We start from the raw sequence: 23740 nt of genomic DNA, 5'->3' as shown, positions 1-23740 counted from the left end.
TTACTTTTCAATGTGGGCAGACCCTTTAAAATGTTGCACACAGATTTATGGATAACAGTAATATTTCTTTTTTTATTCTTAAAAAAAAACAGTATAAAAAATTGGTGTTACTAAACTCAGACACAGAAAAAGCAAAAATTCAACACAAATAAAGCTTGTGTTTCACCTGTAAACACAGTAAGTATTGCATTTAGCTGTCATCATTTATATTGTTTGCTATCTAAGATCACTTCATATCTTTTATCGTATTGACACTGGAGTAGATAAAACTGAAGAGGTGTTTTATACTGTAATGGATAAAACTCAAGAGATAACATATAAGCATCTTCTATGTATGTTTTGGTTGTGAGCAAGAGGAACAACATGTGCAAGGTATGTATTACACATTTTGATTTTGTAAATGACTTCATAAGCAGGTAAGTTAACTCAGATTTATTTTGTTAACTATCCAAGACACATGATAATACATTCTGGCCACTCAGTAAAAAATGAAAGGCAGATAATTCACTACAGTCATATGTTTTAAACATGAGTGTGTAATTGTAGAACAGTAAACTACATATATTTTTGGTGATGATATGAAGAATCATGTAGGTATGCTGAATAATCTGGACATTGTGTTTTATCTAAAATTTACATTATAATTAGCAGCAACATAATTAAATAAAAAGTAATCCCTTCTTTAAATGACCTAAGGCAACATATCCATCATCACCTTTAGTGAGTCTTCAAATATCACTACTCTCTTAAATTTTGCCTTCCAAGGAAGAAAAGCAACTTGACATAAGTTTGGATAACAAGCAATTTCACTTGTAAGCCAAATGGAAATGGAAACAAACACAGTAGAAAAGACACTCAAATACCAATGAAATGTTGATAACTTCCTGAGTGCCAGAAACAGACTACTCACCTATTTCTTGAAAGAAAAAGAAAAAGAAGAAGATTAAATATTGTGATATGTTGTTCATTTTATTTGTGGAACTGCCGTTCTTTGGCAATTCCCTGGAAAAAGAGCAACAGAAGTAGTTTACTATCAAACACTGCTCATAATCTTGAAATAGTTTTAGGTGTTAGCACCTATAAAGTGAGCTTCACTAACTGTGCTCAAATAATTAATCATTTAGTGATAAAAAGTACGTAAGATCATTCATCAGTAAGCTTAATTAGAACTGCAGCTCATATAGAGCTTTTATGAATAATATTTAAACTTTTTTCACAGATGTTACACTGGAAGTTTCTACTGGTTCCCTTTTTGATAAGCAGTTTAAGGCTACTATCATATTCTGAAGGTGCAAACATATTGGCAGTATTTCCTATACCTGCCAGAAGTCATTGGACCGCTATGCAGCCTCTTCTCATTGAACTTGCCAAGAGGGGTCATAACCTAACAGTAGTAACTCCTTTTGATGAGAAGAACATGCCAGATACGTGGGAGACAGTACTAATTGGGAAACACTGGAATATGGGAGGTTAGCAGCTTTGCATTAAGTGTTAAAGTTTTAGTATTGTATATCAGCATTACTAACATATTATTTATTTCAAGCAAAGCATACATTTTTTACTAATTCTGATGCAGACACTACACAAAAAATCTTATTTCAACGCTGATCTCTGTTTAATGTATTATTTACCACTTGTCTACCACTGGTGAGTATAATCATTAGATTTGTATACTATCACAGATTTATATACTTTTGTCATGCATAAATTTATTTAGAATATGGCTTCGGCAAAAAAGCAAAAACAGAACATAAAATAAAACTATTTTGTTTTCAACAGGTGCCCTCAGGCCAGGTATTTTCAATCAAAGTCCATATTCCAGTATACTTCGTATGATCTTTCTGCTGTATGATGTTGGACTTGAAATGTGTGAAAATGTGCTGAAAGAAGAAAATGTTCAAAGGCTTATACACACTGAACAGAAGACATATGATCTACTGATCATGCAGCTTTTTGTTGATGAATGTTTCCTTGCTTTTTCACACAAATTTAACATACCTATAGTTGGAATGCCATCAGGTCCAGGATTTATTTGGACATCTGATAGTGTGGGAAATCCAACTCCTCTGTCATATATTTCTGAAGGTCTCTCAGCTGTAACAGACCACATGACATTTTCTGAACGTCTCACAAACACGTTAATGGCTACATACCAACGAATAACACGTCGTTTTTACTTTGTGCCAAAAGCAGATGCTATTGTAAGGAAATATTTCAATGATCCTTATATACCAAGCATAGCAGATATTGAATGTAACACCTCTCTCATCCTGGTTAACAGCCACATAAGTTTTGGATATCCACGGCCAAATGTACCCAGCAGGGTTGAAGTAGGTGGAATGCACATATTTCCACCAGAGAAGCTACCAAAGGTGAGCCAAAGCAACAAGAGTACAGAGCATCTCCATTAAGTATTTGTCATTTATAATTTTACTATTTTTTTTAGAATATTATTTCATTTCATTTTTACACCCATAAATTTAATAATAAATCTTACAAATTATGGCATAATACAAAATTATTATATAAACTGAGAGAAACCTGAGAATAGAATATAGTCTTTGAGAGCCAAATACTTTCCATTGGTATCAGTTCCAAAAATTCTATGCCGTATCTTCTGGCACAGTATTTTTATCAGTTGCTTAGTCTCTATATAAGATTAATTTAATTTCCTTTTCATTTCATTACAGCTGAAAGATTTAGGTTTTGATTAATATTGTATGTTTCGAATATCAAAATTATTACATCTTTTTGCAAACAGAAATTCTATGTTATTCAACTTTATATATGTTTGGAACACTGAATTATGTGAAATTAACACTTACATAAATAATGGAAGGAATAAAGATAACCATTAACCATATAGTCAAGATGTTTGATGGTTTACAGACACATAAACGTGGTTGAAACTGTTTCTCTCAACTATATGATGAATGGTTAACTTTACTCCTTCCATTATTCACATTCCATCCAAGAATTCCAGTCTCATATATGTATAAAATATTCACAATATAGATCTCATTTCCAGGTAAGCACAGAAGAATGCTGAAGTACATTTTTAGTTTCCTTTCAGTCAAAATTCTAGCTACATTCTTGTAAAGTAACATTTTAAGTGGCTCGGGAATTCAGTCACTGAGGTACTGTTTTTACTTTTCAGTTTGTAGCAGGTTTTCATATGATAATTTTTTTCAAGTACTTCCTGCGGTCAGAATAAGACTTCTGTTGTATTACACTTAAGTAAAATGTGTACTTTTGAACTCTTTGCACTTCTCTCCTCAGGATCCATGGACTATAACTTATTTATGATAATACTAGGTGCCAAACATGGCATTTCTGATGGTCCATTTTGTCAGTTTTCTATTAGAAATGAAATGAAGAAAATGAAGTGTATTTGTACTGCAATACCAAAAAAAAAATTCATTTCTGTATATTGATGAAAACACTTTTGAAATTATGAAAGAGTTTTTGTATGCTGGGTACAACTGTTTTGTGTGTCTGCAATGTGATTATGTAAACATCTCTATAGCAACATTTCTTCATAGCTCTATCTATTGTTTTTGCCTACAGCTATTTGTGCTTCATAGTTGAAAGCTTTCAAAAGTGTTGCCAGATGTCAGGGATTTCATTAAGTTGACTTGACTGTATTTCCTTCAGCTTGACTATATGAGTATCTTGGTAGTAAAGAAAAACGGATGGTATTAAAAACTTCATGCATGATGCAGCATTTTTCCATGAATGTCAGTGTTTATGCTGCCATATCTTTCAAACTATTTGTTGTACAGTGATATATTTGCATGGACACATTCACCAGCATATATGTGGGTACTGCCTGCAAAGTAAGATGCAAACTGGGTTAGCAGCAAGGACTAACAAATTTAAATGTCATAATGCACCACTTTTTTTTAAATTACATATATCATCTCTGATAGGGAGGTTGTTCTTACCTCCAGAGCAATTGTTGCCTGACAGTAAGGGGTATGTGTAGGTACCAAGTTTGGTTGAAATCAGTCCAGTGGATGAGGGAGAGATGTGGAACATACATCCATTTTTATAATATGTATGAATTATGTAATATACTAACATGGGCTAACAGTGACTGAACAAAGAAAGATGAGTTAAGAGCATTTATGGGACATGTCATCTTGATTCTACCCTTGAAATGCACTTATTTGATCAGGGAGAAAAAAATATATTTGTTTCCAACCAATAAAAGATCTGAAAATAAAAGGATACTATCTTGCATATGATTCACAACAGATGTACTAGCTTAGCAAAACTGGATACAAACCAAACACCTACCATGAAAGTACAAGTTTATATGCCTACTAGATACACAGGTGATGAAGAGATTATGTATGATGAGATAAAAGATACTATCAGATCATTAAAGAAAATGAAAATTTAATTGTTATGGTGGACTGGAATTCAATAACGGCTAACTCAGAAACCTGAAACTGGTCTCAACAACAAATCTATTGTGAGCCATTACCAGAGACATGAAAGATATACAAACAAACCTTAGCTATTAATGCGTGGGTTTGTCCCACTGACACATCAAAATAGAGTTATTATTGAAAACTGTTACACATAATGACATGGATTCTTTGTTTCTTCCATAATATTACACGTCCAGAAAAGATAAATGGTAAATTCACTGCCCATGAACTACAATCATCAAAACGACGTTGGACATGGGAAGCTTTCCATGGAACACTACACGCTTAAAAACAAGACTGAGTTTCCTGCTCATATGACTTGGAGAATGACTTCACTTTGTGGACTTGAGTATACTGGAAAAGCATCCACTACTCTTCCAATGTTCTCATCCATTTACAAAGTTACTTATTCAGCAAACACACATATGCTTACACTACCCAGGAACTGCTACACTATTAGCTGAATTATGGAATGATTTTAAGGGGAAGACAAACAGTAAAAGGAGTCATACACATGTGTCTCCCTTGTAAAATAGCCAGAAGTGCCTGAGGATGCAAAAGAGAAGTGCCCAAAGATGTGATAGATAACCTCCTCTACCATCTGACCTCACTGAATTCACTAACCTATTTGCAGTAACAGCCTCAGATTTCATAGAATCAGTTTTCATCAAACTCAGCAACTTAAACAAAAATATAAGTTACTATATACATGTGCTGTTACAAGAGCACCTCAAACTTGCATTATAAATCAGCACAAATAAATTTTTGATGGGCTTCAGAAGATTTACTATGAAGAGAGGCCTATAAAATACTGTTTATTCAGATAATGCAAAAGCATTTCAAGCAGCAAATGCAGAATTGAAAGACATCACTCATTTCTTCAGAGACACAAGGGTTAGCCAGCACTTCACTCACCAAGGTGTCTCTTTGAAGTTTATTGTGCCATGAACAGCTTGCTGGGGAGGCTGGTATGAATGCATGGTAGGAACTATGAAATGTTGTCTCCAGAAGATTTTGGAAAAATCACTAGTAGATGAAGAAATAGATACCACCATCAACTCTCAACAAATCACATTTGGGGAATCAGGTGTACTGACACCAAGCCTTTTCTTAATTGAAGAACAGTTAACTACAGTAACCACAGGTCATGAACTGAGTGTACAGATGGATCTGTGAAGGGAAACAAAGCCAAGTGCAATGATACAAATGTGCTCTGTGCAAAATTCAGCACTTTCATTCCTTTTCTCCAATACATGTTCCCCTACTACTTTTCTTCTACTCCTTTTTCTGCTAGTGGTATTATTGAATTCCAGTCCACCATCACAATTACTTTTTCTTTAATGATCTGATAGTTTCTTTTACCTCATCATACATTCTTTTAATCTCTTCCTCATCTGTGTACCTAGTAGGTATATAAACTTGGACTTTTGTTGTGAGTGTCTGCTTTGTATCTAGTTTGGCTAAGATAGTGCATCTGTGTGTGTTGTATATATGATAGTATTCTTTTATTTTCAGGTTGGTTGGTTGGAAACAAATAATATTTTTCTCTCTGAATTGATTCTTAAGCCTCAGGACTCTAATTTACCTTACATATCAGCCAATGTGTGTGTGTGTGTGTGTGTGTGTGTGTGTGTGTGTGTGTGTGTGTGTGTGTGTGTTACATTTGTGAATATCCCTATAATCTGCAGTGACAAATTGTTCTAACAATTACTCAATGAAATAAGTGCATTTCAAGACTAGAATCAACATGACATGTTTCGTAATTCTCTTATCTCATATTTCTTTGCTGAATCACTCCTAATTCTTGTTAGTGTATTATATAATTTTCACATGTTATAAAAATGGCTGTATGTTCCCCATCTCTGCCTAATCCATTGGACTGATTTCAAACTTAGTACCTACACATACCCCTTACTGTCAGGCAACAATTGCTCTGGGGGTAAGAATCTCCTACCTATCATAGATCAGGAGATATGACATCATAAACAATGAGATATGCATTATGACGTTTAAATTTGTTACTTCCTTGCTATTAACCCCGTTTGCATCTTATTTTGCAGACAGTATCCACATATGCTGCTGAATGTGCCCATGCTTATATGTTATTGTACAACACATAGTTAAAAGATATGACATTGTAAACACTGAGATGCCACCATAGGTGGAAGATTGTATCAAAATTCCTTGTGATAGCAAATCTGCAAGATTGGCTGTGGTATGGCAGTGTCTCCACTACGATGGCATTAAAAACCATGGACTTCAGTTACTCTGTACAAATAAATGCATGCAGTGATGTTGGTTGCATCATATCCAGCCAAGTGCCACCTTAGAATTGCTCCACATTATTGTGTTTGTGACGTCAAATCCAGAAGCCTGGCAGAAATATCTTGGAAGGCGTGTACCCAGTAGAGCTGCTAGTAATTAAAGTCATGGAAGTGTTATCATTCTGATAGGAGAAACTCTGTGTTTACTCACAATCAAACAGACAAATATATTTTTGGTGTTGGATGTTTGAATGTACAACACTGCTCCATATGCCCTTTTGGGGGCATCACAAAAAAAGTGAATTTACGAAACTTTCTGTTCTTGACTGTGGAAGCCTCTCCATCTGGAGTAATCTGAATGACTGCAGATGAATGAGTTGCGATGTCTAAAACTTCCGTTGGGGGGCTAAGTCTGGAGGCAAGATCTCATTACTATGTATGCCCTTACACCACATGTCTTGAATGAGGATTTCCTGTTATGGATATCAATGAAAAGATGCCAACATGATCATAAAATTTCACTGTTGTGTGTAGTAACTGATGTTCTTGTAATTTGTTGGTAATGAGATGGTGATCAAAGAGGATTGAATATGATTCATTATCCCAGTCGAAACCTACAATTGTGGTATGTTCTTTAACTGATTGCTCTTCCATATACTGTTTAGTATTTTAGAATTTGTAGCCCATTTTGCCATTGTAAGTTTTATTTGTTGCAACAGACCTGTCACCTGATAGTATACAGATGTGACTGTACTGTTGTCTTTGCAGCTGGTGGCAAATTCATTCATTAAAGTACTCTTATCTACAAATTCTGCTGCAATAGGATAAGTGCCTTGAAACCTTGTAGCTAATTCACACAGTGTTGCAGATAGGAGAAATGGGCTGCATGTGAGGCCAAATGGTAAGTGAGTAAATCTACAAATAACATCATCATTTGTAGTTTACCAGTTCGCATCTTCTCTATACCAACACAAAACCAGAAAAGTCGAATTCAGTCTCTATCCTTTTCATTCAATGACATTTTAAGAATGCTTGATTGCTATCTCCAAAAATGGCGTTTTGATACATCCTGAAACAAATTGAAATTATTATATTTCAGGCAACAGTTTTGGTCCTTAAATTAGTGTGTCATTGAGTGATGGTGAATCAATTTTTCATGATGAAATGTCATATACAAGTCTCCATGTTGTAATTCCCAGTCTTTCCTTTTTCACTGCATGATGAGGAAGGTAAAATACACCATCTAAGGTATCCTGCATATTGATCATTTCAGTGTGCTCACTCTGGATATATAAAAACATCTGTGAGTAATACATCTCACAAAAATAAACATTAGCAGAAAATTTTCTTTGTAATGATGTAAAACATGTTTCTGCATTGTGACGATTGGAAGACAGGATCATATCTTTCTTTCTTAATAATGAAACTAACCTTCTGCCTTTCATCATTTGGAACATATCATGGAAGTTCTGAAAAACAGTGGCATGTTTCGATGAGAGTGATCATTCTTGCTGTTCTTTCATCCCCATCAATTCTAAAGCCAGATTCGCACATACATGTAGCATGGTGCCACAGCTTGTGACTTGCTGTAGAGAAACAGCTAGCATGTGAATGTCATCTACAGACATGCCACTCTTCCAAGACACACACACACACACACACACACACACACAGACACATGTGTACTGCTGGAGAAAATCAAACATTGGTTGCTGTTCTTCTAGTTCTAGAAGCTGTGAAAGTGTACCTCCCATACAGTGTTTTCCCTTTTTACAGAAATAAAATAAAAATATTCTGGAATTTAATGGATTACAGCAGCAATTACTGTGCTATAACTGTGACAAAATGCTCGTGTGGTTCACAATACTGCCACCTGGGAGCAGTGGCAGAAGGAAAGTGGCCCAACAAAGTACAAACAAATATAGGCTGACTCTTAGATAGCAGATTACACCAACCAGTCATTTTTTATAATGATATTTATTTATTTAAACAGTGCGTTTACCAGTTTCGAACTAACTGGATCATCTTCAGGTGGCTAAACCGGGTTGCGCTGTTTAAATAAAAAAACAGCATTTTAAAAATTGGTTGGTTGCTGTAACCTTCTATGTAAGAGGCGACATATGTTTTGTACACAGCCACAGGCTCAGAGTGGCAGTTTTTGACAAAATAACACAAAGTACAACCAAGCTGAACTTTTTGAGGTGTGACAAAAGTTGCATCTCTTAAGTTGTGCCAAAAAAACTGGGAGTTCACACATGCAACTGCAATGAAACTGCAGTATGCCACTACCTGTGGTGGCACTATTGTTGATTGTGTGGACCCAGCTTAAGTCCCAGATACAACGTGTGTCCTTGTCTAAGGATGCAGAATCTTCATTGAGGTGCACATGGCTATCAATAATAAGCCTAACAATAATACTTGACCTGTACCCACTGAAAATCCATCCAAATCTAGAAGGAAGGAGAACTGTCAAATCAGTAAGGCATGTTGGTGGGTCATCCTTTATTATTTTCCAATACTGGTCTGCACCTCTAACGGTTTCAATAGGGTACTGGTGTTCATCATCATTTGGATCAGCAAACTGCAGCTTATGGATGTTAATATCTTGAGGAACATCTGAAATTGATGAATATGTGTTCCTACTTTCGAAGGTGGAGAAAGTGAATGTATTTTTTGTACAAACTCTTGCAGCTTGAAGTGAAGGAGCCCGCAATTTGTTGTATTATGTTGACTCAATTCCTACAACAGCTAATGGTTGGCAGGTTGTCACTTGTAATTGCAAGCTGTTGACCAAATTCATGCTGATGAAGGTGCATTGGCTCTCGGCATGAGTAAACAGTGGGTACATTTTTTCAATCCAGTCAGACCTGTGATCCAAACAGAGGCAGTTTGAAAATACATGGAGAGAGGATGTTGAACATCAACCTTTCTCACTGAGACTTGCGTTCCTTCTTTGCAGATAGATACATGATGGGATCCTTTGCATCCAGAACAAACTAGTTTTTTTTTCCTGATGTTATGCCCTCCATTTAGACACAAGAAACATTGATGTGAGGATTCTGATTTGTTGACCCTATCCTTGACATTCAATTTCTTCATACACTCTTGTGCCCAGTGGAGATGTGAATTACAAAACATGCAGTATTTTGACAGTTAATTTTCCGTATTTCTACGCGGCTTCCCCCATTTGTATTCACCTGCAGAACCACAACTGCAGATGTGAATGTATCTAAAATGCTACAAACTAATTCTGTGGGTAATCATAGGGCCTTCTACTTCATTGTTCAAAAATTCCATTAGCTTTATGATGTGGCATTCAGCAATCCTCTCTCTTCTAGCATGAATAACCCAGTATGTGAGATCAGTTTCATAGTTTCAAGCTAATCAAAAAGAGCCTGAATTATACTGTTTTTGTCTCCATAGTGAGGTACTAATATACTTTTTGTTTCCTCTTACGTATCTGCAGTAATGGGGGTGCTTTCAGCCGAGTTCTTTGGCTCACATTTTAAATATCCCTGAAGTAAGACAAGTTTGTTTGTAGTAGAAATCAAAGCATTGCTGTCAATGGATTACTGAAACTGTTCGCAAAATTGAGACCACTTCTCCACATTGCCTGAAAACAGCTCTGATTTGATGGTGTCAGAGATGCTGTCATTGATGAAGCAGGTGTCGTGTTTGTATTTGATGATGATAAACTAACCTTAGTCCTCCTAGGTGCCTTCAGAATTGCCTTTCTAGCAATGTCTACATATTCCTCACACCTACTGGCATTGGTGTCATAGTCTGTGTCAGAAAGCAGATCATAAATTGGATTGTCAAGCACTCCCAAATGATCTTATGACTCTTGGAGTCATGTCTGAAAGCTCTCGTAATCTGTTTCTTCTCATGTATCTCCTTCATTAATTGCTGTACTGAATCATGTTACTTGTGTTCATTCAGTCTTTCATTTCCTTTTCAAGTTGTGTAAACATATTTCTATATCTGTCTCTGCCATTGTACTTTGAACTGATGTCATACACTAACACATAAGCAGACAAGAAACTGTAAATATTGTGCTGTCTCAGATTACCTTTATGGACTAGCAGAAGTATCTGCTGACTGCAAAATGTGTCAAAGGCATTAGGATGAAGACTTCATAATGTCTAACTGCTTTGGATGAGCACAGTGTCACAACTGTTTAGTACACTGCTTATTAGTCATGGGAAAATATGTGTGAATAGTAGTGTGGGTAGCATTATTTTCCAAATAAATTATCTTTTACGCAAGATGAACTGTTTAAGTGTGATGAATTTTTTGAATCGGGGAACATTTTAATCTCATTCAAAACTCAAGCTCAAAGCAAAAGTAGAGTACAGTTGTGATGTTTGTAACAAGTGCTTCAGGGACTTGTTCAGCCTGAAAAGGCACAAAAAAATGTGCACAAAAATAGTGGCAAAAAGACACAATCCTTTGGTGTAATTTGTCCACCATGTAATTAAAAACGACTGTGGGGAACAATGAGTGAACACTTCACCGTTACTCACAATATTGAATGGGACAAAAAAGTATTTCCTGTTCCCAGGTATGGATCAGTTCTGTGAGTGGAAAAAAATTTGGACTGTGACACCAAATCAATTTATGTAAAATGATGCTCATCTAGCAAAAATATAAATGGAGCAACTGTCACATATCTGTATTGTCAATCATGATGGGCAGTTATGTTCTAAGGGTGCAAACTTTAGGGTAATAAGAGTATCAGGTTCCAATAAAATAGTTGCCCATCATTCATAAGAATAATGCAAACAGAAAATATATCACCCATGTGGGTCACAGTTTTGATGTTGCAAGAATGTGTCATTTGGTGGATAATAAATATAAAATTGCATCAAAAATAGAAAAGAAAGTGCCTATGGATGCTACTCTTGATAGTATTCGTGATTCTGTGGTTGGTAATGAAATAATTCATTTGCATCTTGCAAACAGGAAGGATTTGCATAACATCGTCCAACAGCACAATTTAAATAGCAATGCTGTGTCTCATAGTAATGTTTATGTCAGTGTTGATGTGTAGGTAAACAAGATGAAACATACTTCAAATGTTATTTGTCTGTACAACACTCAAGGCCTAGCTGTGGCTGGCTATCCACAATGCAAAATAAAGACTTTTGCCTTGATTGCAAATGATACACAACTTCACGTACTTTCAAGATTTGGAAGTGATCATCTTTGTATTGATGGGGCACATGGACAGAATGATTATAACTTTGAGCTTTTCATGTTATTAATTGTAGGTGACATGTATCAGGGATTTCCTTGTGCTTTCATGTTTTTGAACAGAAATGATACAGTAATTATGTAACTTTTTTATAAGACAATACTTTCCTGCTGTGATTCCGAGTTGAAACCTAAATGGTTTGTGTCTGACATGGCAGAAAGTTTTTTTTTTAGTGCATGAATGTCTTTACAGCCAGAAAGCACAACTAATCAACTTTATTGTGATTGGCATGTAGACTGTGCTTGGAGCCAAATTTTACATAAAATAAAAGAAAAAGACATGCAGGTTGAGGTTTACAAAAAAAAATATTAATGTATGAGAGAGACACTTTTTCATTCAAAATCATGGAAAAAATTTACTTGACAACTATATGCCAGTGACCTGACAGTAAATTTTGCAAAATATATTGAAAAGTTTATTCATGGTGCCTCAAAATGGGGTCATTGCTACAGAATGCATGCTGGCGTTAATACAAACATGGTACTTGAAAATATGCATAAAAATCTGAATCACATCTGTCTTAAAGCCAAAAAGATTAAAAGACTGGATAAGAGCATTTATGCTTTGATGAAATTCTTGAGGGATACGTAATCCAACAAACATATTATTGTTCACAGAGACAAAATTACAAAGAAAGTATCTGCTTTAAGACTGAGACATCAGAGGTCTGAGGAATGTCTGAAAATTCTGTCTGCAAGGTAGACAGTGTTTGTTGGAATGTCATGTCAGAGAAGTCAGCTGAATTGTATGTTATTTCAGTGCAGAAAACTGAATGTAGCTGTAACCTTCGATGCATTGACTGATTGCTTACACAGTTTCAATTGCATTTGTACTGATCCAGTGATTGCCTGGAACATAAGCAACCATATACATCTTGTTTGCCAGTCCATTGAAGTCTTTGATGCAATGAACCCACATGACTCTGCACTATCACTAACTGATAGTTGTATTGTCAATATCATGTTGTTCTCATTGTTGGTTCTGTGTCTCATTTATACTCTTTTAACTCTAAACTCTAAATTATGTGTAATACGTGTTTTCCAAAATGTATTCATCACATACGGTACATGTTAAAAGAGCATGTAAAAGAACAACCCATTAATTCAATGTTTTAATTTTCAACATATTTTATAATGTTAATTTTATGTGTTTGATAGAAATTTGTAATATTCTGCTGCGCATTTTCTGGACAGTATTATGACAACTCCTATATCATGCAAAGGATGTTAATAAATGAAATGAAATGAAATGAGCTACTGAAAAAAATAATGCAGACTGCTTACAAAATGAGAAAATCATCCTACAAGATATGTCATGCACTACATTGAAATACATGACTGATTTGCAGACAGGAAAAATGCTGGTTATTTAGTATTTCACAAAAATTGTGAAGTCAATTGAAAGTCATCAAGGAGCACAAGCACTGAAGGAATTTATTTCTTCTCTGGAGTTTGTAGTAAAGAAGGCAGAATATTTACATGTGGCAATCTATTCTGCTGCTCCTTCCACTTCCAGGGAACAGGTAACAAAAAAATTGAATGTGGGTGATATCATCTCAAATCATACAGGTCATGCCAACTTGTGGCCTTGAATTTCTCTGGAAAAATATATATTAGACCTGTACATCATAATTGTAATTTTTGTTTTACCTTAATATTTGTATATTTTTTGAAAAATGTATAGTTTGTAAATAACTCTTAAAACACTAGAGAACAAAAAAAATATAACTAATAAACCAAAACATACTGGAGACCTGGCAGATGTATTGTATTAAAGCTCCCTTCTACTGTGTTGAAATTTAGTTGCTTAATGACCACTTTTAACTTACAAATTTAAGATAAAAATATGAAATTTAAATTAATTTTTCCACTTAAACATTTTTTTTATAATTCGGAATGTTACAGAATGCTGTTTTCTGTCATATTACCGGATACTGCTCATGTAATTATAAACAGTATCTTCTCCACTCCAGCTATCTGTATTATGTAAATATTTATTACTAAAAATGTAAATAATTGCATTTTTATGAGGCTTTACAAATTATTTACATTTTGTTGATGTTGTGGTCTTCAGTCCTGAGATGGGTTTGATGCAGCTCTCCATGCTACTCTATCCTGTGCAAGCTTCTTCATCTCCCAGTACCTACTGCAACCTACATCCTTCTGAATCTGTTTAGTGTGTTCATCTCTTGGTCTCCCTCAACGATTTTTACCCTCCACACTGGCTTCCAATACTAAATTTGTGAACCCTTGATGCCTCAGAATATGCCCCACCAACCGATCCCTTCTCCTAGTCAAGTTGTATCACAAATTTCTCTTCTCTCCAATTCTATTCAACACCTCCTCATTAGTTATGTGATCTACCCATCTAATCTTCAGCATTCTTCTGTAGCACCACATTTCAAAAGCTTCTATTCTCTTCTTGTCTAAACTGATTGTCATCCATGTTTCACTTCCATACAAGGCTACACTCCATACAAATACTTTCAGAAATGACTTCCTGACACTTAAATCTATACTTGATGTTAACAAATTTCTCTTCTTTAGAAAGACATTCCTTGACATTGCCAGTCTACATTTTATATCCTCTCTACTTCAACCATCATGAGTTATTTTGCTCCCCAAATAGAAAAACTCATTTACTACTGTAAGCCTCTTATTTCCTAATCTAATTCCCACAGCATCATCTGATTTAATTTGGCTACATTCAATTATCTTCATTTTGCTTTTGTTGATGTTCATCTTATATCCTCCTTTCAAGACACTGTCCATTCCGTTCAGCTGCTCTTCCAGGTCCTATGCTGTCTCTAATGGAATGACAATGTCATCAGTGAACCTCAAAGTTTTTATTTCTTCTCCATGGATTTTAGTTCCTACTCTGAATTTTTCTTTTGTTTCCTTTACTACTTGCTCAATATACAGATTTAATAACATCGGGGATAGGCTACAACCCTGTCTCACTCCCTTCCCAACCACTGTTTCCCTTTCATGCCCTTCGACTCTTATAACTGCCATCTGATTTCTGCACAAATTGTAAATAGCCTTTCGCACCCTGTATTTTACCCCTGCCACCTTCAGAATTTGAAAGAAGGTATTCCAGTCAACATTGTCAAAAGCTTTCTCTAAGTTTACAAATGCTAGAAACATAGGTTTGCCTTTCCTTAATCTAGCTTCTAAGATAAATCATAGGGTCAGTATTGCCTCACATGTTCCAATATTTCTACGGAATCCAAACTGATCTTCCCCGAGGTCTGCTTCTACCAGTTCTGCGTGGCTAATTAAACTGATAGTTTGGTAATTTTCACATCTGTTAACAGCTGCTTTCTTTAGGATTGGAATTATTATATTCTTCTTGAAGTCTGAGTGTATTTCGCCTGTCTCATACATCTTGCTCACTAGATGGTAGAGTTTTGTTAGACCTAGCTCTCCCAAGGCTGTCAGTAGTTCTAATGGAATGTTGCCTAATCCTGGGGCCTTGTTTCAACTTAGATCTATCAGTGCTCTGTCAAACTCGTCACGCAGTATCATATCTCCTATTTCATCTTCATCTACATTCTCTTCCACTTCTATAATATTGTCCTCAAGAACATCACCCTTGTATAGACCCTCTATATACTCCTTCCACCTTTCTGATTTCCTTTCTTTGCTTAGAACTGGGTTTCCATCTGAGCTCTTGATATTCATGCAAGTGGTTCTCTTTTCTCCAAAGGTCTCTTTAATTTTCCTATCTTACACCTAGTGATAGGCGTGTCTACATCCTTACATTTGTCCTCTAGCCATCCCTGCTTAGCTATATTGCGCTTCCTGTCAATCTCATTTTTGGGATATTTGTATTCCTTTTGCCTGCTTCATTTACTGCATTTTTATATTTTCTCCTTTCATCAGTTAAATTCAATATCTCTTCTGTTACCCAAGGATTTCTACTAGCCCTCGTCTTTTTACCAACTTGATCCTCTGCTACCTCCACTATTTCATCTGTCAAAGCTACCCATTATTCTTCTACTGTATTTCTTTTCCCTATTCTTGTCAGTCATTCCCTAATGCTCTCCATGAAGCTCTCTACAACCTCTGTTTCTTTCAGTTCATCCAGGTCCTATCTCCTCAAATTCCCACCTTTTTGCAGTTTCTTCCGTTTTAATCTACAGGTCATAACCAATAGATTGTGGTCAGAGTCCACATCTGCCCCTGGAAATGTCTTACAATTTAAAACCTGGTTCCTGAATCTCTGTCTTACCATTATATAATCTATCTGAGACCTTCCAGTATCTCCAGGCTTCTTCCATGTATACAACCTAGTGTTTGCTATGATTAAGTTATGCTCTGTGCAAAATTCTACCAGGCGGCTTCCTCTTTCATTTCTTCCCCCCAATCCACATTCACCTACTACATTTCCTTCTCTCCCTTTTCCTACTAGTGAATTCCAGTCACCCATGCAATTAAATTTTCGCATCTCTTCACTATCTGAATAATTTCTTTTATCTCATCACACATTTCATCAATCTCTTCGTCATCTGTGGAGCTAGTTGGCATATAAACTTGTACTACCATGGTAGGCATGGGCTTCATATCTATCTTGGCCACAATAATGCATTGACTTTGCTGTTTGTAGTAGCTTACCTGCATTCCTATTTTCTTATTCATTATTAAACCGACTCCTGCATTACCCCTATTTGATTTTGTGTTTGTAACCCTGTAGTCACCTGACCAGAAATCTTGTTCCTCCTGCCACTGAACTTCACTAATTCCAACTATATCTAACTTTAGCCTATCCATTTCCCTTTTTAAATTTTCTAACCTACCTGCCCGATTAAGTGATCTGATATTCCACACTCCGTTCCATATAACGCCAGTTTTCTTTCTCCTGATAACAACGTCCTCCTGAGTAGTTCCCGCCCGGAGATCCAAATGGGGGACTATTTTACCTTCGGACTATTTGACGCAAGAGGATGCCATCAGCATTTAACCATACAGTAAAGCTGCATGCCCTCGGGAAAAATTACAGCTGTAATTTCCCCTTGCTTTCAGCTGTTCGCAGTACCAGCACAGCAAGACTGTTTTGGTTAGTGTTACAAGGCCAGATCAGTCAGTCATCCAGACTGGTGCCCCTGCAACTACTGAAAAGGCTGCTGCCCCTCTTCAGGAACCACATGTTTGTCCAGCCTCTCAACAGATACCCCTCTGTTGTGGTTGCACCTACTGTACGGTATCTGTATCGCTGAGGCATGCAAGCCGACCCCACCAACGGCAAGGTCCATGGTTTATGGGTGGAGGGGGAGGGGGGGGGGGAATATTTACATAAAAACACCTATTCAAAAACTTTTGAGAATTACACAACATATTATCTGGTTAAAATGTTAGTCATCAGTGCAAACACAGTGAGCAATATTTTGATTTGTAAAATGTTAAAAATTTTTCAACATTCTGCATATTTCACACCACTGAATTTCTAGTGTAAATTATGCATGTTGGAAACACTGTTTCCAGTGCTCTTCTCCGTATGACAGATGAGTGAGAACTTGTATATAAACTGTTCTGCATCAAGTTTTGTGTGTGGTTTGAACTTTTTTATACATATGAGGTCAGTGAGGATATACAGTAGTGAAAGAGTGAGGTGTGTGGACTGTGGGAAAGAAAACAAGAACATGGTGTTTAAGAAAAGAGGAAAACACTTCACAGTTGTTGGAAATCTGTCAGAGGTATTGCAGAAATAGCTTGGTTCTCAAGTAAATGGTATTAGCATCATATCCATTGTGCAGGAATTGCTACACTTACTACAAGAAGAAATTTAGTGACAACCCAGCTGAATGGTCACCATCACCCAAATGTGAAATTGAAGAAGAAGACAGTGCAGATGCTTATATTCCTGGGTGTGAAGTCGTTGATGCATTGAATGTTAGCATTTCTGCTGTAGCCCCTACCATGTAACCCCTTAAGCACCCAGGAGAGGTAAGAAGCACAGGAAGAAAGCAGTATGTAAAAAGAAAAGTGGAAGAAATTGAAACAACATTTATACAAGCAACATCTTCAAAACTTTGTGAAGTATATAATGTAGATGTACTTGGTGCAAAACCAGGAGATAGTGATATGTTCACGAAAAGTAATGTGTAGTTTCAAAAGATAAATCCTGTTATCTCAGCAGCCACTGAGAAGGTATAGTTACTGACACTGAAACCAGGCAGCTACTCTAAGAAGCAGATACAGTAATATATACCCACTTCCTTGCATTATTTGATTTCAAAATCTCATAAATTAAGAATGTGAAAGGTATTTGGGCATGCTGAGTTCCTTACTGTGGGCATCCGTTGCCAGATGATACATGACTTCTGAAATTTTCCTGGTGTATTTCTTCTTCCAGTAATTTACAGGTTTGCAGCTGGATCTCATCAGCATTCTGCCATGATATTTCATCCCAGAGACGTCTGGCCATCCTCAGGTGAGTAGATGATGTACTGAAGGGACCTGATCCAGTCATGGTATTTTGTAGTGAAATCCACGCATGGGAATCATACTGGCGGTTTACAGCACATGTGTTAGGAGGTGACATGTGTGAGGCGGCCAAGTTGAGTGCGCTGCCCTCAGAGATGAAGTAAAAACTATCTAATCACTGAGTTTCGACTTAGCATGTCGATTCCATTGTGACCGCATAATTTTAATAATTGGATTCCAATTTCTGTCCAGCTGAAATCCATTATTATGATTCATTAAATTATCAGCAACATGTATTTCCATGGATTTTGTAATTACACAGAAGCTGGAATGCGGTGCTAAAATTTTGGTATTATTGTATTCCATTGAATGTCCCATGGAAATGCAATGTTCTGCTACTGTTGATTTTAAAGGTCGCCACAGATGGGTGTACCTTTCATGTTCTACACAGCATTCCTGGTCTGTTCGTGTGGTCTGACCTATATATGCAGAGCCACACTCACAGGAACTTTTATTAATACACACCTTCCTCAATTGTAAACTGTCTTTAACGGATGTGACTAAGGCCCTCCTCTTTTCTGGGGGATGGAAGATGACATTAATATTATTCTTCCTAATCAATCTGCCTATTTTAGAAGACATGTTCCCGGTATGTGGAAGGAATGCAGTTGGTTTATAGTCGTCATCAGTCTCCTCAGAGTGTTGCTTCTTGTTGTTATAATTGTGCATGGCCTTCCATATTTGACACGAAGTATAGCCGTTCTCTTTAAAAGCCCTCTCCAGATGCACTCATTCTTCATGAAGGCTATCAGCATCTGATATTACATGCACCCAATCAATCAAAGCACTAAGGACACCAGCAGTTTGTACGGGGTAATGGCAGCTGGATGCGTGAAGATATAGTTCTGTATATGTGGGTTTTCTGTACACCGAATGTCCCAAAGACCTATCATTCTTATGGCATAGCAACACGTCTAGAAAGGGTAAAGTCCTGTTTTTATCAATCTCCATAGTTAACTTGTTGTTCTCATGTGAAGAGTTTAAATGACAAAGAAATTTTTCCAGTTCTTGTCTGCCATGAGGCCATACAATGAAAGTATCATCTACATAATGCCAAAAAACCATTGGCTTCAAGACGGCACACTCCAAAGCTTTCTCCTCAAAGTCTTCCATAAAAAGATTGGCCACCACAAGGGACAAGGGACCCCCCATGGTGACACCATCAATTTGTTCAAAAAATTCGTTATTAAATAAAAAATAAGTTGAGGAGGGAGTATGCTCAAACGAAGCCTTCAAGTCAACCCTGAACAAGTTACCAATAAGATGTAGTGAGTCAAATAAAGGCATTTTGGTAGAAAGTGAGACCAAATCATAGCTAACTAGTAAATCTGAGATGCTCAGCTTAACAGTCTTCAAACAATTGATAGAATCCTTCGAATTACATGTACTGTGGCAGCACCTACCCACATATGGCTGGAGTAAGGAGGCCAGATGTTTTGCAGTCGAATAAGTAGAAGCACCAATATTATGCACTATCAGTCATAGTGGAATGCCATCCTTGTGAGTCTTAGGCAGCCTATACATTCTTGGTGAAACAGCATTGTGTGGTCTCAGCCTCTTGATAACTTGTTCAGGTAAAGAATTATCCTTCAAAAGAGCAGCAATTTTTCTGGATATATGGTTTGTTGGATCATTATTGATTTTGAAGTACACAGAATCACTTCATTGACTATGTATCCTCTCGTTGTAGGCTTCCCTTGTCAACCAGACTGTAGCATTATCCTTATCAGCAGGGAGTACGACTGTACCAATATCTTCATGGAGGTTGCAAAGAGCAGCTCTTTCCACTAGAAAGATGTTACTCCATTGCGGTACACATTTCAGCAAGGTACGACATGATTCCTGTCAAACTTTGTTTGCAGAATCCACAGAAAGAGATCTAATAGCCTCCTCAATAGAACTGATGAAATCCATTTTATTTATTTATTTAATCGTATAGCTAGGGCCCCCTTTGGGCAGACAGTTTGCCAGGTGCTGGTCATTCAATTTGATGCCACTTAGGCGACCTGCAGTCGATGAGGATGATAGGATGATGATGAGAACAGCACAAGACCCAGTCCCTGGCTGGAGAAAATTCCCCTACCCGGCTGGGAATTGAACCCAGCGCCAGAGGACTGAAAATCCATCACTCTGACCACTCAGCTACTGGGGGCAGACATGAAATCCATTAAAGGTCATGAAGAAGGTGTAGGAGCAAAGTTTAAACCTTTCACAAGCACCGACATTATCGCAGTGTCAAACGATTTCTCCGTGAGATTCACAATGGATCATCCAGAAGGGGCTTCTTGCAGTTTACATGTTGCAAGACGATTAAACTTAGTACTCTGTCTATTTTTTAGCACCAGTTTCCAGCTTATGGGTCTCTGTAATTAAAGAATCTGTGGAAATATGTCTTACTGATAATTTAATGAATTGTGATAATGGCTTTCAGCTGGATAGAAACTGGAATCCAATTATTAAAATTATGCAGTCACAATGAAATTGACATGCTCAGTCGATACTCAGTGATTAGATTGTTCTTACTTCACCAGTGAGGGCAGTACACACAAGTTGGCTGCCTCACACATGTCACCTCTAACACATGTACTGTAAACCGCCAGTATGATTCGTATTTGTGAATTTTGCTATAAATACCATGACTGCATCAGGAGTCTTCAGTACTTCGTCTACTCACCTGAGGTTGGCCGGACATCTCTGGGCCGGAATATTGTGGTAGAATGTAGATGGGGTCAGGCTGGAAACCTGAAAATTACTGGAAGCAACATGATACATTTACTGTTGTTCTGGAATTTACCTAAGTGATGACAAAGACTGCAGCAGGCAAAGTCTGTTAGTGAAAATGGTGAAAAAGATAAAAAGATACATGATAAGATCAAAATGAGAAGCATATCTCCTAATGATAGAAGAGAACCCAAATTTAAAAATTGGTCTCACAAAATTCTACTCCTTACAACCAAGATGGGTAAAATCCCAGCCAGTGGAGGAAGTATGTACACATATTTATTTACTGCACTAATTTGAAACTTGTTTGTTTCACCACAAGCAGTGTCACTGGAAATAAGTACACAGAGATGGATCTGATGCTTTTGTGTATATGACAAGAGCCGCAACATAAATGTTGGTTGCAGGAGTGTGCAATATGTCCGTTGCTGAAGTGATGACTGTTGAAGCACTACACCTTCAGGATGCTGACAATGGCTTAACCTATGCATTGTGGGAGGGAGAACAGTTGGTGAAGGTGACAGTAGAGCCAGAGAAGTTTGTTGCAGTCATAGGCATTGGATCATCCAGAGAATTCAGGGACAGGCCATAGCAGAAATAAAATCAGGCACATCCCAGAATACTGACACATTAGTTCTTCATTTCAACTTTGCTAAGAACTGGTCTGTTGGTTTGCAGAGTGAAATTCAAAGTTACCATTGGCGCATATCACAGGTATCATTATTCACATGTATTGCTCAATTCCTTGGAACATCACATTGGTTTGCTTTGTCAGTGATGATCTCATTCATGACAGTGGACATGCATGCTATGCTGTCAGCATGATAACTGATGACATAGCATCTAGAGGCCACGCATTTCCTAAACATGTGTATATGTGACTGATGGTGCAGCATCTCATTTTAAAAACTACTTTCAGCTTTTTGAGCATGGTCAACACTGTAGTACAGCATTTTAAAAAAATGATATTTTTAGCAACAAGTCATATAAAAAGTGCATGTAATGGGGTAGGAGGTCTCTGTAAACATCTTGCAACAAGATCTACTCTCCAGCATGAAGCTGTTGATGCTATAAGAGATACTACTGGATTTGTACACACCATATCAACATTAGTAACAAACATATATCTAAAAACAAAGATCATGTGACTTACCAAACGAAAGCGCTAGCACGTCGATAGACACACAAACAAACACAAACATACACACAAAATTCAAGCTTTCGCAATAAACTGTTGCCTCATCAGGAAAGAGGGAAGGAGAGGGAAAGATGAAAGGATGTGGGTTTTAAGGGAGAGGGTAAGGAGTCATTCCAATCCCAGGAGCGGAAAGACTTACCTTAAGGGGAAAAAAGGGCGGGTATACACTCGCACACACACACATATCCATCCACACATATACAGACACAAGCAGACATATTTTTCCCACGTGGAATGTTTCCCTATTAATTTATATAATTAATTTGAACCCAACAATTACATTTGTTATTGTCATTGTTGCATTTCTAAATCTTTTCTGTCATCTTATTTTCTCTTTTTGTTTGTGCTGTCTTTAAATATGTCTGCTTGTGTCTGTATATGTGTGGATGGATATGTGTGTGTGTGCGAGTGTATACCTGTCCTTTTTTCCCCCTAAGGTAAGTCTTTCCTCTCCTGGGATTGGAATGACTCCTTACCCTCTCCCTTAAAACCCACATCCTTTCGTCTTTCCCTCTCCTTCCCTCTTTCCTGATGAGGCAACAGTTTGTTGCGAAAGCTTGAATTTTGTGTGTATGTTTGTGTTTGTTTGTGTGTCTATCGACGTGCCAGCGCTTTCGTTTGGTAAGTCACATCATCTTTGTTTTTAGATATATTTTTCCCACGTGGAATGTTTCCCTATTAATTTATATTAGTAACAAACATGATACTCTGATTTCTAAATGAAAGTACGTTGAGGGAATTCCATTTAAAAAAGGGAGAAAATTGGTCTGCTATGAAGCCTGTGGTAGGAATCCAATCAAGGCATTACAGGGTTGGATCCCACAGTGGGACATACGTTGCAAGAATGGTTCTCCCCATAATGCAGGCTGTTGCTGTGTGTGAAATGAAGAGACCACAGTATATATTAGTTGACTTTGTGGTGAGCCGCTTCATTTCTTGTGTTATGACAATCAGTGGTGGGTGAAATACATAATAAGTGTCTCTCATTAGCTGCAAGGTATCTCTGTCTCCTTTATGGCACCTCATGGTCCTGCTAATGTTTTCAAATGGCCATCATCAAAAGATCATTGTGCAGTTCTCGTTTCCCAAGAACTTCTCTTGTTGGGTCATCCTTGTCCGTGTGCAAATTTGGCTCAGCTATACAAGTTCAATGAGAAGCAGATGGGGAAAAAAAGAGCTCTTATCAACAGTGCAGTGTTGACTGTTACATTGTAGGCAAATTTAATTCATGGGAAGTCATGAAGAAGTAAAATCAAGACAGAAGACAATAATAATTTGTGAATAATATCATAAAATGAAAATGGGTATAAATATTATATAAATTCTCTCATTTTTGTTGTAAAATTATGAATTGGTTTCCTACTCACTTATAATGCTGCAAA

General features: G+C 37.0%; 1 protein-coding gene across 1 annotated transcript in view; it reads left to right on the top strand.

Moving 5' to 3' along the window:
• Nucleotides 1–295: 295 nt before the first annotated feature.
• The window catches only part of LOC124545195 (UDP-glycosyltransferase UGT5-like), a 57485-nt gene continuing 34040 nt past the window's right edge, over nucleotides 296–23740 (top strand). Inside the window, exons 1-3 of the mRNA XM_047124060.1 lie at nucleotides 296–372; nucleotides 1220–1469; nucleotides 1780–2372. Of these exons, the coding sequence (XP_046980016.1) occupies nucleotides 331–372; nucleotides 1220–1469; nucleotides 1780–2372 (885 nt within the window). The 5' untranslated portion in view covers nucleotides 296–330. The remainder of the gene's footprint in view (nucleotides 373–1219; nucleotides 1470–1779; nucleotides 2373–23740) is intronic.

Source organism: Schistocerca americana, chromosome 8 (assembly GCF_021461395.2).
Source record: "Schistocerca americana isolate TAMUIC-IGC-003095 chromosome 8, iqSchAmer2.1, whole genome shotgun sequence".
NCBI lineage: Eukaryota > Metazoa > Arthropoda > Insecta > Orthoptera > Acrididae > Schistocerca > Schistocerca americana.
This window is presented reverse-complemented; position numbering and strand designations above follow the sequence as displayed.